The 20,955-nt window shown below is 40.8% G+C and overlaps 1 protein-coding gene across 1 annotated transcript in view; it reads left to right on the plus strand.

Moving 5' to 3' along the window:
• traf4a (tnf receptor-associated factor 4a) overlaps positions 1-20,955 on the plus strand; it is a 35,528-nt gene that overhangs the window by 11,828 nt on the left and 2,745 nt on the right. The window contains exons 3-7 of the mRNA XM_024276807.1: positions 13,126-13,177; positions 17,941-18,045; positions 18,143-18,304; positions 18,979-19,140; positions 19,868-20,023. Of these exons, the coding sequence (XP_024132575.1) occupies positions 13,126-13,177; positions 17,941-18,045; positions 18,143-18,304; positions 18,979-19,140; positions 19,868-20,023 (637 nt within the window). The remainder of the gene's footprint in view (positions 1-13,125; positions 13,178-17,940; positions 18,046-18,142; positions 18,305-18,978; positions 19,141-19,867; positions 20,024-20,955) is intronic.

Raw genomic sequence — 20,955 nt, forward strand, 5'->3', positions numbered from 1 at the left:
AGAGTTCTCGCTCACAATTGAGCGGAAATTCAGATCAGGTAGAAGTTCACATTATACAATTTCTTTCTTTTTTTTGTAGGAAGGTGTTTAGCGTCAAAACGAAACTTCAGGTGTTTTTTTCTGCCCGAGAGGAAGTGGCATGACTCACAACACATCAGAATTCACCCTCTGCTTTCAGCTGGAGATAAAGCTGAATCACGACGAGGCGCGTCACGCCGCGGCTGAAAAAACATACGTATCATTCCCGACTATCGTCTCCAGCTCCGCATAATCTCAGAGGTTTTTCCGGAAGCGTGAAGTTTTTCTACAAGCGCGCTTATCAGCGTATCAGCATGCAGGCAGTGAGTCATCACGGAATCCACACAAGAAAACTACTTTATGTCTTAATAATCCTCGAGGACCCAACTTCCCGTCCACAGCTAATAAAGAATGTGTCACAGCAGGTTTTTCTCATTTTTTTTCTCAAGGATCAGAGCAAAAATAGCTCTCTCACACAGGACAGCTGATAATGGTGTACCCACACCTGCTATCAAAGCAGGTCAGCAGAGCGGGTGCCGGTTTCTTAAGTCGTTTTTGGAGCCAGCCCAAAGAGCGAACTGACATTATAGGGGTGTCTGTAGGTCAATATAGAGGCTTGGAGGAGTCAGTAAAACTGCAGATAGACAAAATGAGTTTGCATGTGTGGAGTGCAGCTTTTATCTATGAAGTACAGAGAACAAAGACAGCTGGTTCATAATCTTGGAACTACTATTTCTAGTGTTGGATGGAGGTTTTTTGTGCTGCATAAACTTTATTAATCAGATGAGAAAAAAAACTGTCTCTTTTCTACCATTGTTTGTGATTTGAATACGTTTCATTAAAGTAGGCCAATAAAAACTCAGTTTTTAACATGTTTTTACCAACAATTCACTGAATTAACTCCTATGTTGTCAAAAGACTTGTTTTTCTATTCTTTCAAGTTGGTCTATAAGTTTTGTCTATTTGTAGATTGAATTAACAGCATCTCGAAATGTCTTTACTATATTTTTTTAATAATTTATAAGACAGAAAAATAATAATTAAAGGAATGTCTTTTGGCACCATGAAATTTAGATTCTTAACCATGTCTCTGGATGAGGAAAAAAAAAGTGTTTTTAGTGTCTTCATGGCTTATTTTCTTTGTGCTTCAAACGGGTTGAATGTTCTAGAGGTTTTAATTTAGGTTTTCTGTATTATTTTTACTATTATTGACATAAAGCCCCTGATGGTTTTCAGCCTGATGATGTGTTGCATGTTCTGCTCCTCTGCGTTTGGACGTTTAACTTGGTCAAGTGCTATAAAGTCTGAGGAATTGCATCAAAGCAAGCCAGACCTAAACTGGTGCTTACATCTGAAGTGAAGCCACAGTCCAAAGTGAGTCAGAGCGGTCTCCTTCAGTTAGGCTAGACTGACTTTTTTCTGCTTTCTTTAGATTCAGACTTTTATCTTTCATTCGTGTACAGCATCAGGGATGCAACACCGAACAAAATTACATTGCTCCGTCCACTACGAAACAGGCTCAGACATCACAGGATTAGAAGGAGCACATATATGTAGGCAGGTCAAAAACTGGTCAATAAGGCAATTCAAATAAAAGCAATAAATACAATTGTACATTTTTTTTTGTGTGTTACAAAATACCATGTGAAAGGTAAAAAGAAACAGAAAAGCAGAGGTAGACATGGTGGGTGAATAGGTAATTTCAGGGTGTTTTCAGACTGGACACATTTAAATCGCTTAAAGTGAACCAGAATTTGCTTCCCCCCGATGATCCGGGACAAATTTTCAGTCTTTATTTTAATCTGAATACACACAAAAGGACATTGGTCCAGGACCTGCTCTTGGTTTGTCTCCAATCAGACTGATCTCCGGTTCATTCAATCTGAACAGGCTCCGTGCTAAACGCCAGGACTCTAGGATTTTCACCAATATGCAACACATTAGTAATATTAAGTAGTTTTATCTTGTTTGCGACAGAGCTGATTCACACTGATTGCATAAAGGGTTGAAGTAACTTCAGTCAAACATAAACACTGGTCTAGAAGTCTTAACGGTTTTACAAATCTGAACACTTTTGTCAATATCCTTTTAATAAAGCTTTTACCATTCTTTGACACATAGTCAACTAATCCTGAACACAAAAAAGTTTTAATAAAAATGTCTACGACTCTAAAACCTTGTGGAATTTCCGCTTTCGGCCAATGATTTTCAGCCAATCTTGTCCACCACCATGTCCTCTTGGAAGGAGTTGCAGTGACTGGAGTTACTTACCATTTCCCATAGGTTATTAGGACATGCTCTTCGTACGTCTACAAATAGAGAAAAAAAGAAGTTGCATCTAAAATCATTTATTTTTCTAATTAATTTCAATATTTAAAAACTGAATTTATGGAAACATTTTCTTCTCCAGCTCTCCTGCTTTGTAATCAACAGGGCTGATTGCATCTTGTCTCATTTTCTTTTATCAGGGCCCTGAAAGAACAGGTGGAAATTAATCACACGACCTGTTGTCTATAAGAAGTATTATCTGCAGCACCCACCTGCTGTGACACCAGCTCTGTGGAAACATGCTGATGTAGAAATAAAGCAACCCTGTGCTTTAATTCCTTCCAGCACCATAATGCCAGCTTTTACAGCCGTCTTTGTATCAGTCATTTTTATCCTTTTTTTTTATTGTTTAGCCTATTTCTGAAGAATGTCAATTAGTGGGACGCAAAACAATAGAGATGCGTTTCTCTTAAACTCTCTGCCTTTGGGCCCAAATCTGCACACACTGATTCTTTGTGTGTACATTCTTGGCTTTGGCATTGACAGTTGACTCCATAGACAAGTAAACCAGGGACCTTTCCTCTCTATAAAACCTTATTTATGGCGAGGACTTCCTTACCCCCTGTGCCATGAACCCATGCGCCTCCAGACGTTAAATACTAAAAGTTTATCTCTAAGTGCTCTTTGATTAATGTTGAGCTTCTGGTGGCCAAGTCTGAATAAATTCTTTTTTTTTTTTTTTCAAGTTAAGCTGTCCCTCTTGGCTGCTGGTCTGCGTGAAACACATCTTGGCAGTTCTTAAACTCATAAAACAAACCCTGCACGGAGCAAAAGGGAGACATTATACAGGAATAATGTGCTGTTGGTTCCATCCAACAAATCGCTGCATACTCCTCCTCTGTGTCTAATAGGAATTAATGCAAAATGATTCTGTTTAATTCAAGAAAAGGTATTATTAATTTGTCTGCACCTGTAACCTCCGCATCTTAAATACATTTTTTCAAACTCTAATTATTCCATTAATACCACATCAAATTCTAGTTTCCTATCACAGGTCAAGGTGAATCATTTTTGCAAAAAACAGCTCACTTAGCCTGTCTCTGGATTTATGAAGCATTCAAATCTCTGTGAACATCTGTCAAATGTTAAGCGAACATGTCAGCTCAGTCTGATGTGTTGCATGAGATTGTGGGGGTTCAAGAGAAGGATTGATAGCATTTAGGCTTAACGCAAAGCTAACTGTACAGTTTGTAGCTTTGTGTGGTGGGGGCATGCATAAACAGCTAGACCGGGTTTGTGCAAAAGCTTTTACACGGATTAAAGTAACATATTAAATGGTTTGTTAGTGAGCATTAGTGGTGTTGGTAAGTCGATTTGATCCTGAGCTTAACTAGCAGGTTCTCTCTGTTTGCAGACGTGCAGGCCCTGGCTAGTTTGATAGCTTAGCTCTGCCCACACTACATATAAAAAAATACTCCCACATGCCCCTGAGACTTTGCATGCTTTATCTTTTACCCCAAGTTAAGAGTCTTTGTTCTGAGCTAATAACTGCCACCTGCATCCTTATATAGGCTAAATGTGGCTAAAGCTACCAATTATTTGTAAATTTGGTTGCCTGTAGATCATTAATTGTATTATTTGTCCCAAAAAAAGTGCAATTCTTTTTTTCTGTTGCACATAAACTACAGAAATAGTGATTGCATGATTCTTGCTGTACCGAGGTTCCAATCCCGTCCAGGAGCGTTCTGTGTAGAGTTTTGCATGTTCTCCCCGTGCATGCGTGGGTTTTCTCTTGGTTTTCTCTTTCTCCCAAAGTCCAAAAACGTACTTCATAGGTAAATTTGTACCTCTAAATTGCTCCTAGGTGTGGATGTGAGAATGCATTTACCTGTAACGGACTGGCGACCAGTTCAGGGCATATCCTGCCTTTTCTGGATAGGCTCCAGCAACCTTGTGACCTCAAAAGAGATTCAGCAAGTTCGAAAATGGATGGATGCATGATTCTTAAAAGACTTTATTATGTTCTTCCGGTATTTTCTCACGACAAAGAACATATATAAAAAAATGACGCTTGAAATTGTATTTATGAGTATTTATTTATTCAAATCGTTGTGAATAAAGAACAGGTGAAAAAAAGCCTTTTGAAAAAGAGCCTATTTGTGACATAGAAAGTATATTGGGCTGGCCACAAGCTCCCTTCTCCTCTAAATTCTGGTGCATCCACTTGTAGACAAATATATCCATCTTTGTTTTCCCCGTTTGAGCTGGCATCTGGATCAAAACGCTACGGCAGTATATCCGATATTGCTTGCCGTTTTTGTTGCACCAGGAATGTTAAGATGGATGTATAAAGAGGCTGTAAGATAGTGAGAGAGCGTGTAAACAGAGAGCTCTCAGTTATAGGTGATGGGAAAGGGGGCAGGGTTTATCTGTGTCAATGGTCCCACTCACAACTTAGAGGTAAATTTCTATTGAACTACTGCAAAATGTCCTAGAAGCTATGTTCAGTTTTTAAATTTTGCCTAAAAAATACACATTTATAATAATAATAAAAAAAACACTGGGAATGCTTTTAGAATAGATTACACAATGACTGTATTGGGTCTAAAATGACTCAAACACGTGATTTAATAATGCTGCCTGATGTAAAAATGCATACAATTGGCACACAGCTTTGTAATGAACATTACAATAGTTTCACCTCTCTAGATCCCTTCATTTCATTGCAGTCGTTTATAAGTTTAGTGTTGTGGCTCTCCAGCGCCTTCAAGCCTGCCTCAACTGCTTCCTACCGCTCTTTCAAACAGAAATCTGTCTGCTGACGTTGCGCTAAAAATAGACCCACCATCTGTGGTTAAAACACCCAAAATTTACATGTGAACGGAAAAACTTCCCGGTATGTAAAAGCTTCCATTTGCTGCTGCGGGAGAATGGCTCCGTCTGGCTCTTTAGCAGCTCTTGAATCCTCGCGTTTGTGTGAATGTTAGTAGTAAAACGAGGAGTGGGTAGTTTGGCACCTTGAGCAACCTTGATGGCAGCTTTTAGCGCGTCTGCACAGACCAGAAGGCCCCCGTCACATGTGCGACATTCTAAGGCTCGGGACTTTCATTGATCACCAGATGCAAGCCTCCACCCACCCAGCCCCTCCGCAAACCGCCCTTTAACCAGATCAGACGCAAAAGCATCTCCTTTTAAGCTCTCCTTTCCTTTCATGTTTGCAGTTCAGGCCCTCATCTGTGTGGGCACGCCTCCATTACGGTGGTTTCCTTTTGCTCCGTGGGTGGGGATGACTACATTTGTGCACGCATAAACCCAGCTCCCACTACAATTGATGGGATTTCTCTCAACCTCCCCACCCGCACCCACATCAGCAGCAGTAAATGAAAGTAGATTGATTTTCCTGTATTTTGTGGATGCAGAGCATAATCACGAGGATTAAATTTCCTTAAATCTGCTGCTTTGGTTCTCTGAAAACCCTCTGCAAACTGTTTTTCAGGATGTCAGGGAACCAGAATTCAGAAAACTATCCATCCAGTGTCTAAAAACAAGCTTGTAAAACAATTCATGTGTGTTTGAAACGCAGAACTTGTTTTATAGCTTGGAAATAAATAGACTAAAGAGATGGATCTTGTAGCTTTAAAGCCAAATGTCCATGTTTAAGCCAAATGTTTGGTCCAGACAGCCACTAATCATAGAAAATACAAACCACTAGATTCAGCCTTTGGTTTTATTTTTTTACTACTAGGTTTACGACTAGTAAAAACTGTGCAAATAACTATAAAACCATGCTAACATTGGACCCAGAGGCAGACTATCTCACCGGTATTTAGGCTGATTCATCAGGAGTTTCCAAGCTATCAGTTTTATTAAGGTGGCTGGAATTTGTGCGAAACCACAGATGCACTGACGGCAGGTGAAGAAAGTTCATGCCCTAAGCGTTCTAAATTGTTTTTTTGGATTTCTTCATCTTATACAACAGATATGTAGTTAAAACAACAGCAAATATCTAAATAGCAGGCTTTTACTTTTTCACTTTTACTCTGGACTAGCCCACAACAGACTTTGTTTTCTCTCAAAGTCCATCTCAAGCCCAGGTCAGCCTAAAAATGTTTTTGTTCACTTGCATTTGGACCCCGGTGTGCCTCATTACATTATTCAGATCAGGGATTGCCAACTCCAGGGCTTGAGGGCCGCAGTGCATGATTTCCAGATATCCTAGATATACTCATGACTGATAGTCTGGTTCAGGTGTGTCCTGCCAATTAGAACATATTAGAGCAGGGTATGTTAGAAGACATGCAGGAATGCAGCCCTCGAGGCCTAGAGTTGCCCATCCTTGATGTAGATGGACTTTCCAGCAGAGAAAAAAGTGATCCAGAATTGCTAAGTGCATTTCAAGCAGTAAAGAAAAATCTGCCGTGAAGCCAAAAAAGCATAAACTATGTTGAAACCGTGGAAAATATCTCCTCCTTAGACATGCTGTTTGGAGAGGAAATTAGCTCATCCACTTTTAACAGTAAAAAGGTTAGCAAGTTTTCTATGTTTTCTTTTAAAAAACCTTTTCTGGCCACCATTTGTCTCAGGCATTACCTTCCCAAAGAAGCAGTTGTTGTGGCTGCATAACATGTTTTCTTAGGCTCTGGCAGCCCTGTGACCCCGAAAGGGATGGAACGGGTTTAGAAAATGGATGGATGGATGTACACAACTTCCATATAATGCAAATCAACACATAAGTGCTTAATTCTTACTGAAAACACAGAAAAAAATAAATATATGTTCTGAATGAACATACGTTTCTCTTTAAATCTTACTTTTAAAACTCTGTTGTTGAAATACAGCTGTTAATTTTGTGTGATACGTCTCTTGATTCTAACAAGCTGGAACTGCGGTATGATATAATTAATCTCAAACTGTTTTATTTCCAAAAAATGCTTGTCAAATTCTAAATTCATTATATTGCAGATGTGAGTTTGCAGGAAATCCTTTAACTTCATAATGGCTGTGATTTCATGGATTTGCACGTCCTGCCATAACTGTGCCCTCTCTGAAGGGGACTCCATGTCACAGCTCACTCAGACTGATGGAGTGAGACAGTGTGAGGGGATTATAACTAGTAAATGCTGCCTCCCCTCCTCTCACACTTAAGAGTGGATTATGGCATCTCGTGAGCTCGCCTTCATCCTGCAGATGGCTTCTCCTCCTCAGTCTGACCCTCCATATTCGCTCACTCTTCCTTCATCTCCTTTGGTTTTGTAGCAAGCCAGCCACTGCCATGTGGCTTTTTTCTTTTTTTTTTTTATCTTTGTGCTACCATCATGACTGAGCCAAAACTCCACCTCAGGCAACATTTTTGAGTCATCATAGCTTTATTGCATGCTAATCTGAACTGATTTCACCTGTCAAAGTGGATATTTTGGTTGAGGAAAATGGTTGTATACCTCATGATATCAGAGCGTATATGTTGGCCCATGCTGCTGCACAGCTGACATTCAGGAAAAAATGTTGCTAACGTGGCGTGAAGTTGCTCACAGATGGCCTGCGCTCACAAATGTCAGCTCCGTGAGGTGAACTGTTCAGATAAATTAATATGATTACATAAGCCATGATGACAGGGCCAAGGTCGGCCCCAGGTGTCCCGATCTGCAGCGTTTGTGTGGTCAGAATTGTCCTATTCATGTGTACAAGCACAAAGCAAATCCCTGCTGGATCTTCTCTCCACACATTGTTGGCAGCATCCGTGTTGATCGTAGTAAAAACTTTCCTTTTAACGCGTTTTCTATCTTGGTCCATGCTAGATCTCAGTCTGTGTGTTACATGGGGTGCAGAAAGCAAAGCCAGGGAAAGAGGCCAGACATTCATCCGCCCACACAAACACTAGTATACACACATTTCCTAGTAGTGCCCTTTTTTTCCCTCCTAAATTCATTTTTTTCAGCAAAGCAGCACCACAAAAATCCTTTTTTTTGGTCCTGAGTAGGATAGCATAAACAGAGATAATTAAACTCAAAAAGGGTTTACTGTGTGCCAATCCTTTCAACGAAGAGTTTAATTTTTGAGCTGGTGTCACACGGGGTGAGATGTGATTTGCGTGTGTCTTGCTGAAGTGCGTGACCCGCAGACTGTCAGCCATTGTTGCTCAGTGTGAATGGCTGACAGAGCTGGTTAGTGACCATCTGAGGGAATTTGACAGGATTTCACTGGTGTCATGTTCTGGACAGGTGTGCGCTTTCATTTTCAGCGCATAATCTCCCAGCAGATGACACTAACCATTTTCTTTGAGAAAAATAAATCAGATTAACATCAAAATTTTATCATTTTGATCGTATATACACAAAGCTTAAGCGTGCAATTGTACAAAATCCCTTCAGTAATAACAATAGTTCCAGTAAGCATGAAAATTAAACGATAATTTACTAATTTGGTGAAAAATGTTGTAAGTGCATTCATAAAGAAAATAAAGATTTGTGGTAAACAATCCACTTCTTTGCATTGAAGAAAACGAACTCTTAAACTTTAATCTGACTATAAGAGTATGATCCCAAGCAAAACCCAAAGTGTTGACAGTTTGCCTTGTACACGTTAAACTCCGCTCAACGAGCTGTCACGCCATCATTCTGCACTAAGCTCCTACACAGGAAGGTGTAACGAAAGCATGCATGGTTTCACCTGCTAGGTGTGGCGTTGCACTCTATGAAAGTACACGCTGCTGCTCTCTTTTCCAACAAATGAGAGCCCTGTAGAAAACTTGGCTTCGAACCCAATATGTTGAGAGCAAAAGCGATCGAGTTCCACAAGTGGAAACACAAACCGGTGTTCCTGAAAGCTGAGCTGCAGGCTGTTTGCAGGTTTCATACTTTCTACCAGGGATTCAGAACTTTGGAGACCTAACACCATCACATCCCTGTTTTTTTAGTGTGCCATGGAGCAGCAAAATCGCTTCCATCTTTTATATGCACTGCTGATCTAGTTCAAGAATGCTACACCCAGCAGAACTGTCTGTAATTAGCATTTCTACTCTCATTTTGAGAGAACATTAAGGGTAATTGTGGTTTGTGGTCATGCAGATAGAAGAAACACAAGAATCTACTGTTTAAGTCATTAGAAAAGTCAGCGGATTTCATGTTTTTTTAATGAGGTATATCTGAAATCTTTGTTACCTGACAATCACTTAAAAAAGTCAGTCAACGCTAACATGCTTGTGCACCTAATGAGCATTTAACTTGTAAAGATTGAAAGCTCAATCAATCCAAATGCTTCCTATATGAAATATTCATAGTGAAGAAGCACGTGAGGCTGAGACAAAGGAAATCCTCGTTTCTCATGAGCAAACCCTCAAAACCAGATGTATTTGTGTGGGAGTGTGTAACCTAATCTGACATAAAACAGAAGTTCTGTTTTCCCTTAACTTACCAAGGGAGCATAAAGAGTGGAGTTTCAGGAGCAAGATCCAAAGTCTACGCAGCGGTGGAGTTTATGGGTTTGTTTGTTTAGGAAAATAAATCCTGGTTGTAACTTGAAGAGGCTAAAGGGTTTAGCTCAGGGATGAACATGAAAGGTGGCAGTAAGCCTCTGCAGGACAGACGTGGGAAGTTGAGTCTCGGCTCTCAATGACAGAATCTTTGTGTTGTACTTTAACTTGCTACAGACTCTTCAGGGCTTTTGATTTTGTTATCTCGTGTGAGAGGGCAATTGTCAGCATATCCCTTTTGACTTCTTTTTACAAAACATTTCACCCCTTTAAAATAGTAAGATTAAACTTGAAGGATATTTACAATATCTTTTTATTTGCTGAAATCTAGGGCTGGATGATACTAGAAAAATGTGAGATAATAATGATCAATATTGCAATCATGATTTGACTTGATGATACATTTACTAAAACAACTAATATTTTCATTTCACTGCATCAGTTTTTCAAAAAGAAATTCAACATAACTTAAGTTATACTCAAAATGATCCACATCAACATAGGGAGTGACACACAGGTTGACTATGCGATGACGATAAATTTGTGTTGTATCATGCTGACCTACTGAAACAATTGAAATAACACGTTTTGTCTCACAACTAGATTCCTGAATGTATTTTTGGCCTTGGGAAAAATGGACATCTAAAACATTGGGATTGAACCCCTTAAGAATTTGTGAGTTGTAAAAGTTTGCTCCTCTGGAACATAAAAAGTTTAATTACACTTAAAAAAAAAAAAAACTAAAATACTCTAGTAGTCTATGGCATCGTTTCCACTGAGCGGTCTGGTACGAAATGGTAAGGAGTAGTATGGTACGGTCTAGTTAATTCCACTCAGTTAAGCCTTGGTTCCACTAAGCCAGGGGTCGCGGGCACCAGGGTGGTGATTATTGCACCCAAAGACCACACAAGGTACCCACAGGTCTCCTCCAAAAATAGCACAACTTGCTTGTGAGTTGCGTCTAAAATTAAATTACAGTATATTCTTTTGCTATTTCGTTAGTGTGGAACAACCCCGCCACCCCTTCCCTTCCCCGTTGCTGGGAACAGGAAGCTTGTGGCCCTTATTTATTTCTAAGTAATAAATACGCTCTTTTTCCAAAAGCATTTTTTCATCTGCTCCTGATTCACAACAATGTAAATCAAGAAATACTTAGAAATGCAAATTGTAATGTAATATTTGTATTCCATCATGAGAAAAATGCAATGTATAAAACCACTTTAGCTTGAAAGTTTTTTCTAAATACTCTGTTACAGACTTCATGACTGACTCGTTTTTTTATAGTCAAAAAATACCTTCTCATGTCCACATAAATGATTTTAGGTTCACATTTTCTAATATATTTTGCTCAACAAATAGTTCACAACATTATGGTAACAGACCGTTTCATTCTAACTGAACCAACCAAACTTTCCAAGACTGATATGTGTGGTCTGATCATTTGATCTGTCAGTTAAATGTTACTTCAGAACTTTTCCTGGACTGAACTTTGTGGCAGATCATCCAGCTTTTCTCATTAGGAGAAGTTCTCTGGTTATCAAAATGATAATGCAGGAAATGTGGGCTTAATTGAACTGGAGTTTGTTACGCTTCACATCTTACCTTTCACTCCTAATATGCTGTTGCAGCGCGTTAAGCTTGTGAAAGAGCTGCATGGTATTATCACTGCTGAGGCCTGGACGCATGAATGTATGCCCGCGGAGGCTCTTCTGCGACCTGGGAAGAAATTGTCCTGACAGCCTGTGACTAGGCTCTTTTCGCCTGTCTGCCTCTCTCTGTCGGCTCTGGACGTGGCCTGCGGCTCTCCCCCTCCCCTCCCGTGCACGCATCACCCCCCTCTGTCCGGGGCGGAGGGCTTGTCTCGTCCCATCTCCTCTTGCGTTAGCGTGGCGCGACGGCCTGCGCTCTCTGCAGTGATTCTTTGGTGAAAGCAGCGGTTACTGTAAATGATTTCACGCATGGGATGCTGACTGGGCTGCTGTCCCTGCCTCTAATCGATTGCCCTTCTTTACAGCCTGTTGTGGCTTGTAAATTGGTCTCCAGCTCCCTGCTGACACAGTAACCCTAATGGGGGAGAATTACTGCTGTCTCGTCATGCATTAACCTCCCTCCTCCACCCCTCTTTTCATCAACCCTCCTTCGCTCTCCGGCCTGACCTGCGCACCCGACCCCCTCCCCTTGGCAGCACCCTTGTTTAACAGCTGGGTAGATGGGACGGAGCGCACATGCATGCTCGTCCGCTCACATGTCCCATTGCCCATGGGAGCTGCAGTCAGGTGACTTTGCCAAACACATTAAAGCACTAGAAGCATAGTCAGCCCTTCATTAGTAGGAGAGGCTGGCATATAGGTCAGAATGTCAATTTTCTCCTGTTAATGTTACATTTTTGTTTAATCAAAAAACTGTCAGAGATTCTAGCCAAAACTAAAGATTATTTCAAATGAGACTGATTTTAAATGTAATGTTTTCCAGCTAAAAGCAGGATGTCAGACAGTCCTGACACCCCTGACGTCTCTGTAGATAAGCCACTAATTACATTTTTATTTTCTTTTAAGCGGTGAGTCAGGATGCGTTTGTATTATTGCCGCTCACCCCTACTGGCTGCTGCTTTTATTATTTACAAGAATGAATATTTCATCGTAACATCATGGTTGGGGTTTGGGAAAGGAGCTGCATTAATGAGCTGTGGATTCACTCATTCGTGCTGTTTAGGCCCCCTCTCCCCCCCATCTACCCACCCAAAAAACAAACATAAAAAGGGTAGTGGTGGTAAATTAACAAGATTAAAAAATCCTATCTTTTCTGTAAATTAAACAGGTTGCACAGGATTAATAAAATCAACAAATGTTTGCTTTAAAAAAATACATATCAGGTGAAGCAAATGTTTTATTGTCAAATACTAGAACATAAAAATACCTCAAAGCTGGCTACATTTATGTCACAGTTCATTATCAATGCAGTGCAGGCTTAAAGTTTAAGTTTTATCCGCTGCAGTAACTTAGATGTGAGCCGACATCCTCCGAAGTCGAGAGGATGAAGGAGCCAGTGTCATTTAAATCAGTGGCTCACGGATGCGGCTTCATTGTGCGTACGAGTGTGTTTGTATGTCATCCGGTATGATGAGTGGAAGAACTTCTCCTATTAGTAAGTTTGATCAGAATAAAAGTCAGAGCAGAGAAGTGCCGCTTGTCCCCGATTGTCAAAGAAGGCTTTTATCTGTGAAGGTCAGAGTTGGGAGTCTGACTCAGAGATGTTTAAAAAACGGTTGACTGTCCTTTTCGAAATGCCTGTAGACGAGACTGTGGTTGCTTTTATTCTCAACACTTCCATTTATTAACAAAAACCTTTCTCTTTGTTTTCTTTTTTTACAGTGAGGGCGTCTTCAAGTGTCCTGAGGATCAACTCCCGTTAGACTATGCCAAGGTACGATCCACTCTCTGACACAGATACTTTAATCCTTTTCTGATGCAAAGCTTAAAGGGAAATATTACTCAGCTTTAAGTTATATTCAAACCTTGACAATCCCAGCTGACTCAAGCACATGTGGTGATGGATTTCACACTTGTATGGTTGGTTTTGAGTTTACTCACCAGCTGAAACAGCTGCTGAATTAATTGGACCGTACTGTGCTACTTCTTACTGTACCGGACCGCTCAGTGGAAATGAGGCTATACTGTCAACTAAAGCAAAGACTAAAGTTTGGTCTTCAAATTGGCTTTCACAGCCCCCTCAAAACAACGACCTCAGGAAGTCAAATCTTTTCCAGACCAACCAAACCTGCTGTGATTGTGCCTCAAATCTCCTTTCAAAACACTCCTTTGAATCTCTTCTTTCAAACTTCAGCATAACATTGTTAAGCTACAGTACATCTGAAAAGGAAAGTCTTGGTTCACTTGTACCGAACAGTCGTGGCGTCGATGAAAGCAGACAGACTTTCCAGCAGCCAAAAAGAGCTGAGGAGAATTCAATACAGCAGAACAGCTCATAGTATGAATCTAAATAAGCTCAAATCAAGAAAAGCTAGAAAATGTTTATTTGCTTATTTTTTTTCCTTTTCCTGTTCGCGTTTGCTTCAGGAAAATATCAGTTACAAATGGGCAGCTGTTGAAACTGTGCGATGAGGCCGTTTGTTCCACATCTGTCTGGCGCATTTTTTCTTTGCTGACGGCGCCCCTCCCATGCCAGTCTAAAATTTCAAAACAGCATAATGACAAAGGCAATCCCTACATTGGAACATCAACAAAGTTCCATTCATCAAGATTGTGCAGCTCGGTTTGTTCAAAATGAAAACTGATTTTTTTTTTTTTCTTTAGCAGGCGCAATGTGGTTCATAAGCTCTGGATTTTATTACGTTGGGCTTTGTCTCAAACAAAAAATTGAGAGTATGCAGGGAAATCATAAGTAGTTTGAAAAGTTGAGGAAGAAAAGGATGAGTTTTTAAAGTATTTTTTTTCTTCAAATTTTGAATAGAAGGCAAACTAAAACCTTGTGTTTTCAAAAATTCCCTTAAATAATTGCGGATAAATTCATGATTTGTACTATTGTTGTATTACTGACCATCATATTGCATTTCCATGTTTACCTAATATTTCTGAGCTCTTCTTGTTGTTTGCATTTTTAGAATAACTTAATATATATATATATATATATATATATATATATATATATATATATATATATATGTTCCTTAAATATCTTATAACTAAGACCTATTGTGAATTTTTATACTGTGATTATTCCTGTTGAAGAATCGAGCCAGTAGCTGCAATGAAATAGAGCAATTTTCAAAATAAGAGCATGCACATATGACTAAAAACAGTAGCCTATGGATTAAATAAAAAAGTAGCAAAAACTAGATAAAATAAGCAAATTTACTTTTTTTTAAATCAAATGTTACATTGAAATTGAAATTCTGCTTCTTAGATTAAAAGAGCCTCCTGTTAAAACAGCTGACTTCCCTTTAAATTAGGCTGTGGTGACTTTGACTTCACCATTTCTCAATTTGTTTACATTGATACATTCATGTCAAGCACAAAGACAACAGAAGCTTGTCTTCTTCCTCTCATTAAACAACCTCAATTAATAATGCTAGTGTGCTTAAACACCCCCGCCCCCTGCCTCCACATGAAGAAATACATTTGAGCTGCACTCTAAATGGAGTTAATCAGATTGTGCTCAGGGGGGGAAGATAAAGACGAGCTGCACTGAGAATCAGAGCGCACTCACGTGTGGTATCCACATTTTGGAGTGGTGGACTGCTGCTAAAGGATGAGGGACGGGGAGGGATCATCTTTCTTCAGAGCAGCGTTTGGAGATGTTTCTCTCGTGCACTCCATTAGCCGTCGTCTGACTCAAACACAGCCTCGCTGCATGGCTGCTCATTATGCAGAGCATGCAAACCCTGTTCAAACCCACGGTAGATATTAAAAATTGAAGATTTACATAGAAGTAGGAGTAGTCGCATTTCATCAAAGCTCTGGTGTTGTTTAATAAACGTGTTGGAACAAGACGAGGCTGTCAGACGGAGAAGAATGAGAGCATCTGAACAGACACTGAAAGAGGGAAATATTTTGCAGTTCAGCGTAGCTGCAGCAGAATCAGAGGCACGAGCGAGGCTTGTCGTTTGGTGCTGGGAGCGATGAAGGCGCCTCTAATAGCAGGGGCTCCCTGTGGGATGGACGCCTCACAGCACACCTGTCAGACGCTGTTATTTACCAAGGCTCTCATAGGCTTCCAGTCGCCTGCAAATTACCCCGACTTGGTGGTCTCCCGTCAGGGTTTCTGTAACGCACAAGTGTCCTTCAAAAGCATGCACTAACACAACACCAGTGCTGCAGTCATTAAGGGATTGCATGGCTGCTTCTGCTGGTGGCAGTAGTGAGGGGCAGAAAATGCTGCAGCACAGCAGACAGAAACCCCCACAGAGCTTAACCCCCATCCATTCGGCCGGGGACTAAGTTATTAAAAGGTCATTACTGTTGTCTCCCTGCAGACTTCAAGACAGAAACAATGAGCGTTTCATTTTCTTCTTTGTCTGTGCTCAGACAGTGATATCATTGCAGCATTTCTGCCTCCAGCTCAGAGGTTAACTCAGCTGCAAGCGCTCGATGGGCACGTGAGCGGCGTCCAGCTGTTCCCCGAGCCGTGATTTGTTGAGACGTTCAGGAGGGAAGCGGCTCCTCTCGTTTGACCGGTAATCTGCTCGTGCGGACGCTCCGCGCAGGGCTGTAAATCCTCCGGACAGCGACCCGATGAGGAGGATTTGGGCAGAAAAACGGACTCGCCGTCAAAGCTCAGTGACCGAGGATAAATAAATCTTTGCGTAAGCTGGGCTTCTGTTTCTTGACAGGCTCCCTCAAAGGTCCCGTAAACCCCATCAACTCACTCATTATCACTGCAGCGGCGGCTGCCTCAACTTACTGAGCTGCAGTTTCAGGAGGCTCACTGCCAGGAAAATCTGCATACTTTCCTTCCGTTTAGTCACACTCTGTGTGAGACAGAAAACAGATGAACAATCAACAATTATTCACAAACAAATTACCAACAGACTGAATACCAGTTCAGTTAATGTATATGTTTAAGATATTGTTTTTTGGTTTTTTTTTAATAATGGAAAAATCTTGTTTGGTTCACTTGTCTGCTGCTCTTATCTCACACATGTTCTTGCCAAACAACTACTATCTAAGAATATGCCACAAAGGAATAAACTTTAAGGTTTATTTTTGTACAAATGTACTAAGCTTTCCCCATGAAGGAGATTGAAAAAGGCAGGCTGGTGAATCACTGCATGAAAGTGGCTTTTTGGTGTCATTTTTTATATTTTTCAAAGCTTCATAGTTCTATAAAAAAAGACTAAATCAACCTGTAGAAACACAGAAAAGGAAAAATATGAAGTGTTGAAGGTAATGTATTTTAATGAGGTATTTACTCGGAATTTGAAGTTTAAAAAATAGACATGAAGAGCGTTACCACTACAGAAGGTCTGGTTATGCAGTCTAATAGAATAAAAATAGCCTCACCTTCAGCTTTATTAATGTGCATTGATCAAAATTCATCTCTATTCCCTCTATGTCAAAACCAAAACCTTTTTGAATTAAATTTGGAGTGTAATCAGTGTGGACACATTTGGTTTACTTAAAGTAAACCAGTTCGTTTCCCCCTGATAATCTGGAACAATTTTTCAGTTTCAGTTCGAGGTGGTCTCTGTTAGTATCTAATCAGACTGAACTCCAGTTTGCTCTGAGTTTCCTCAGTTTGAATAGGCCCAGCACTCGGAGTAAAACAACTAGATCAAGGATTTTAAAGCGCTGTAACTTTTATTGATTTTCTATTGTTTTTGACCCACCTCGTAGTTCCTGGCCAACACAAAAAATAGCAAAAAAAAAAGATATGACAGAGATCTCTTCAGTCATTGGCCAGAACAACACATTCTCATTCCCAAATTGTCACTTATTGATGTTTGATTAAGGACCCCTCTGTAACAAAGATTGACGTTTTTGGTGTCCCCAACTCATAGTTTTTTGACATGCCGGCTGTTTGTAGAATCAAGGGGGCACAACCCTTGTGACGCAGTACCAAATGTGGTACCAGACGCCGAGTGGTTCTCAGGATGCGTCCAGTACTGGTACCCAAATCCTAGCCCTAACCCAGCGCAGTACCGGTTGCTGTAACAGACGCTAGAATGGACCCAAAGAGGTACAAAACACAGTACTGGACCTGTTACCGGACCCAAACCGATACTGGGTTAGGGTACCTGTGCCTTCCGCGTCCCGGTACTGGGCTGGTTCCGGTTCATGGCCCAGAGGTTGGGGACCCGTGATTTAATGGGAACAGAACGTCAAAAAACGACGAGTTTGGGTCACCCAAAATGTCAATTTTTGAAGCGGAGGGGTCATCAAACATCAAGATGTGACACCTTGGGGATGAGAATGTGTTGTCCTGGCCAATGACTGAAGAGATCTTTGGTCACATGGTTTTGTTTACAAGCTGTGGTCCAAAACAGAAATCTCTGGTTGACGCTAATTTGAAATACAGACCAAAGGCAATCTTTAGGACTTGATCCGCACCAAATTAAGCGAACTTGGTCCAGATCAACTGACTTTTCCAGTCTGAATACACCCTTGTTTAGAAGTAGAAGTATTTTCAGAATAAAAGTATTTTATTCCCATCTGTGCTTCCTTCTGCAGATCTACCCCGACCCGGAGTTGGAGCAGCAGATCCTGTCTTTGCCCATCCGCTGCATTCACAGTGAGGAGGGCTGCCGCTGGACTGGCCAGATGAAGCAGCTGCAGGTGAGAAGCTCCCATCTTCTCCTCCCCCCACCTCCTCGTCTGGCTCGGAGCCTGACATGTGGGTGAGTGGGCTAACGTGTCACCGTGTCTCCTTCAGGGGCACTTCTCCACCTGCGCCTTCAATGTGATACCGTGTCCCAACCGCTGCTCCGTCAAGCTGACGCGCCGAGACCTGCCCGACCACCTGCAGCACGACTGCCCCAAGCGCAAGGTCAAGTGCGAGTTCTGCGGCAGCGAGTTCACGGGAGAAGCTTATGAGGTAGAGTTTCCAAACCTGTTTGCTGTTGTTTTTTATTTTTTTATGTCATAGCCCAGCGGGAGCTTCCTGCAAACAACCAGCTGTGACGACCTCTGAGTCATGGCTGCACAAAGGGCATCTCTGTAGAAACCAGTAAGAAAGCGGAATGCCTGCGTGTCAGCGCCTTCGCCGTGTGTTTTCCAAAAACACACATGCTGGCAGGAGGACAGGAGTTTTGAGTCAGACTTTCATACTCGGGAGTGTTTTTCTCAGCAAGGGAGCTGGAGTTTCTCCGTGCACTTCTGTGACTTCTCTGTCATTACCGCCCCTCCTCTGTTTACTCTGCTCTCCCTTCTGCACACAGGTCCACCACCATTTAATCCACCTCCTCCCTTCACTCCACAGTCAATTCACTTCTAACCAGGACTAATTTAATGTTATTAAAGGTGCTGGAACATGACTCCATGAGCTGAAGATCTGCTCCTTGAATCAGACTTTGTATGTTAATTAAATCTTGATAGTTGTTGAAGTTTGCTGTATGTTTATAGATATAATAACCGAGAATATGCTTTGGTAGGTTTCTACCACACTACATAGCAATCTTCTGGTGAAACAGTTTTTTATTTTCTTCTGTGACGAGCCTGTTTGCATACAAGAGACTGACCGCATAACCATACGCTTTGTTTCTGCCCCAGAACCACCAGGGCGTGTGTCCTCAGGAGAGCGTCTACTGCGAGAACAAGTGCGGGGCCAGGATGATGCGTCGCCTGTTGTCCCAGCACGGCATGGCCGAGTGTCCCAAGCGCACGCAGCCCTGCAAGTACTGCGGCAAAGAGTTCGTCTTTGACACAATCCAGGTTGGTTTTGACCCTAAAATGATCTAGTTTGCTGCCGTGTCTCCCTTATGTGGTCACAGTTTCCAGCCACAGAGAACTGAACCAGCACAGAGACTTTCTGTGGCTGCCCTGACGTGGCGTTTAATGGTGTTCCAGTTGAGTATTTGCACAACTATTTGGGTTGAAATGCAAAGGCACCTGCTGGAAGCAGCTTTGCTCTGATTCAACAGTTTTGTATTTCTAAATAACTAATGAAAAACTTCTTTTAACAGGATTGTTCTTCCTAATTGCTTTTAGTCCTCAAGTATAAGTTATATATTGTTGAAAGACTTCTACTAAAAGCAAAAGGCTGGAACGATCTTCAAAAAGTAATAAAATTAGGCACCTTTATATCTATCTCAGCTTTTAAAAACCTTTTAATGAATGAACTGACAGAATCTTGCACATTTTAACTAAAAATGTTTTTATCTGTACATTTCCCAGTATTATTTTTAACTGAATAGTTTTCTCAATGTAAATTGTTATGTATAATTGTTATGTATAATTGTGATGTGCTTTTATATACTTTTGTATTTCTCCACTGCCCAGGTTGTTATTTGAAATAAGAACATGTAAAAGAGAAGAAAAAACTAAACTATTTTCAGATTTCAATAATGTCTGTGGAGTATTTTTATAGCAAGTACTTTTTTTAGATTTCAAGAGTTGAATACACTCCTCCCATTTAAATCTCCTGCCCTTTCCTCCCCAGAACCATCAGTATCACTGCCCTCGCTTTCCTGTCCAATGCCCAAACCAGTGCGGCACCCCCAACATCGCCCGGGAGGATCTGGCGAACCACGTGAAGGACAACTGCGGCAGTGCTCTGGTCCTCTGTCCATTCAAAGATGCTGGCTGCAAACACAGGGTAAAGCTGAATTTTACTGCTGATATGTGTTCATCCCTTTTTTAAAATCTTTTTTGAATCCCAATAATATTGTACATTTCTCTCGCCTCTTTTTCCAATGCCGTGACTTCAGAGTGTACGGTAACAGGAGCGGCGCTTCCTTGTTCCAACTGTGTTTTTTTTATTTTTTTCTAGAACTATTTTTAAAACGCACTTCAAATTGAGGAAGTGTGCACTCAAGGAAACGCAACAAACCAGCGTCAACTCCTGTTATGTCAGCTCAGTTCTCAGTTTAGACCTACAGCATCTGCAAAGCTTAACGACTAATATGTACAGATGGTCTGATGGAGACACAGCAGCTGAGAAAAGGCTATTTTTAACAGTCTCCATGCTCACATGTTTTTTATTTTTTATCATAATTGTATATGAGCTCAACAGCCTGACATTTTGGCAAATAAAAGTATCTTGACCCATTTTTTCTTTTTTTTGTGAGTAATATGTACTTTGTCAATGGATACCTCAAAACAGTCTAATATTTATCTTTTAAAAATCAAGTGTATGCAGATGCAAAATGTGCTCTGCTTTTGCACATTTTTTATCCTCAGGAATACGTTTTTTTTCCTATTTTTTTCACATTAAAAACATTTAGATTATATTTTGTTGTCCTCACTCATTTATCTCAAGGTGTTTATTAGTGTGATAGTCAGAGGATAAACAGGACTAGCCAGATTTTCTTCTCTGTGTGTTTTTCTTCCGTGTCGGTGCTTGACTTTGGCAATGCCACCTCCGGATAAACAGCTTTTGTAACTGACAGTTAGGTGTGGATCTTGTGACCACAAACTAAAGTAAATAAAGATTTTTTTTTAAGTATTCTTGTTAATCATTAAAATGTACTTTCTCAGACGGAAGCTTTTTCTTTCTAAATGAGGACCAGTTTGGCAACAACTTTAGGT

This window comes from Oryzias melastigma, linkage group LG13 (genome assembly GCF_002922805.2).
Source record: "Oryzias melastigma strain HK-1 linkage group LG13, ASM292280v2, whole genome shotgun sequence".
NCBI lineage: Eukaryota > Metazoa > Chordata > Actinopteri > Beloniformes > Adrianichthyidae > Oryzias > Oryzias melastigma.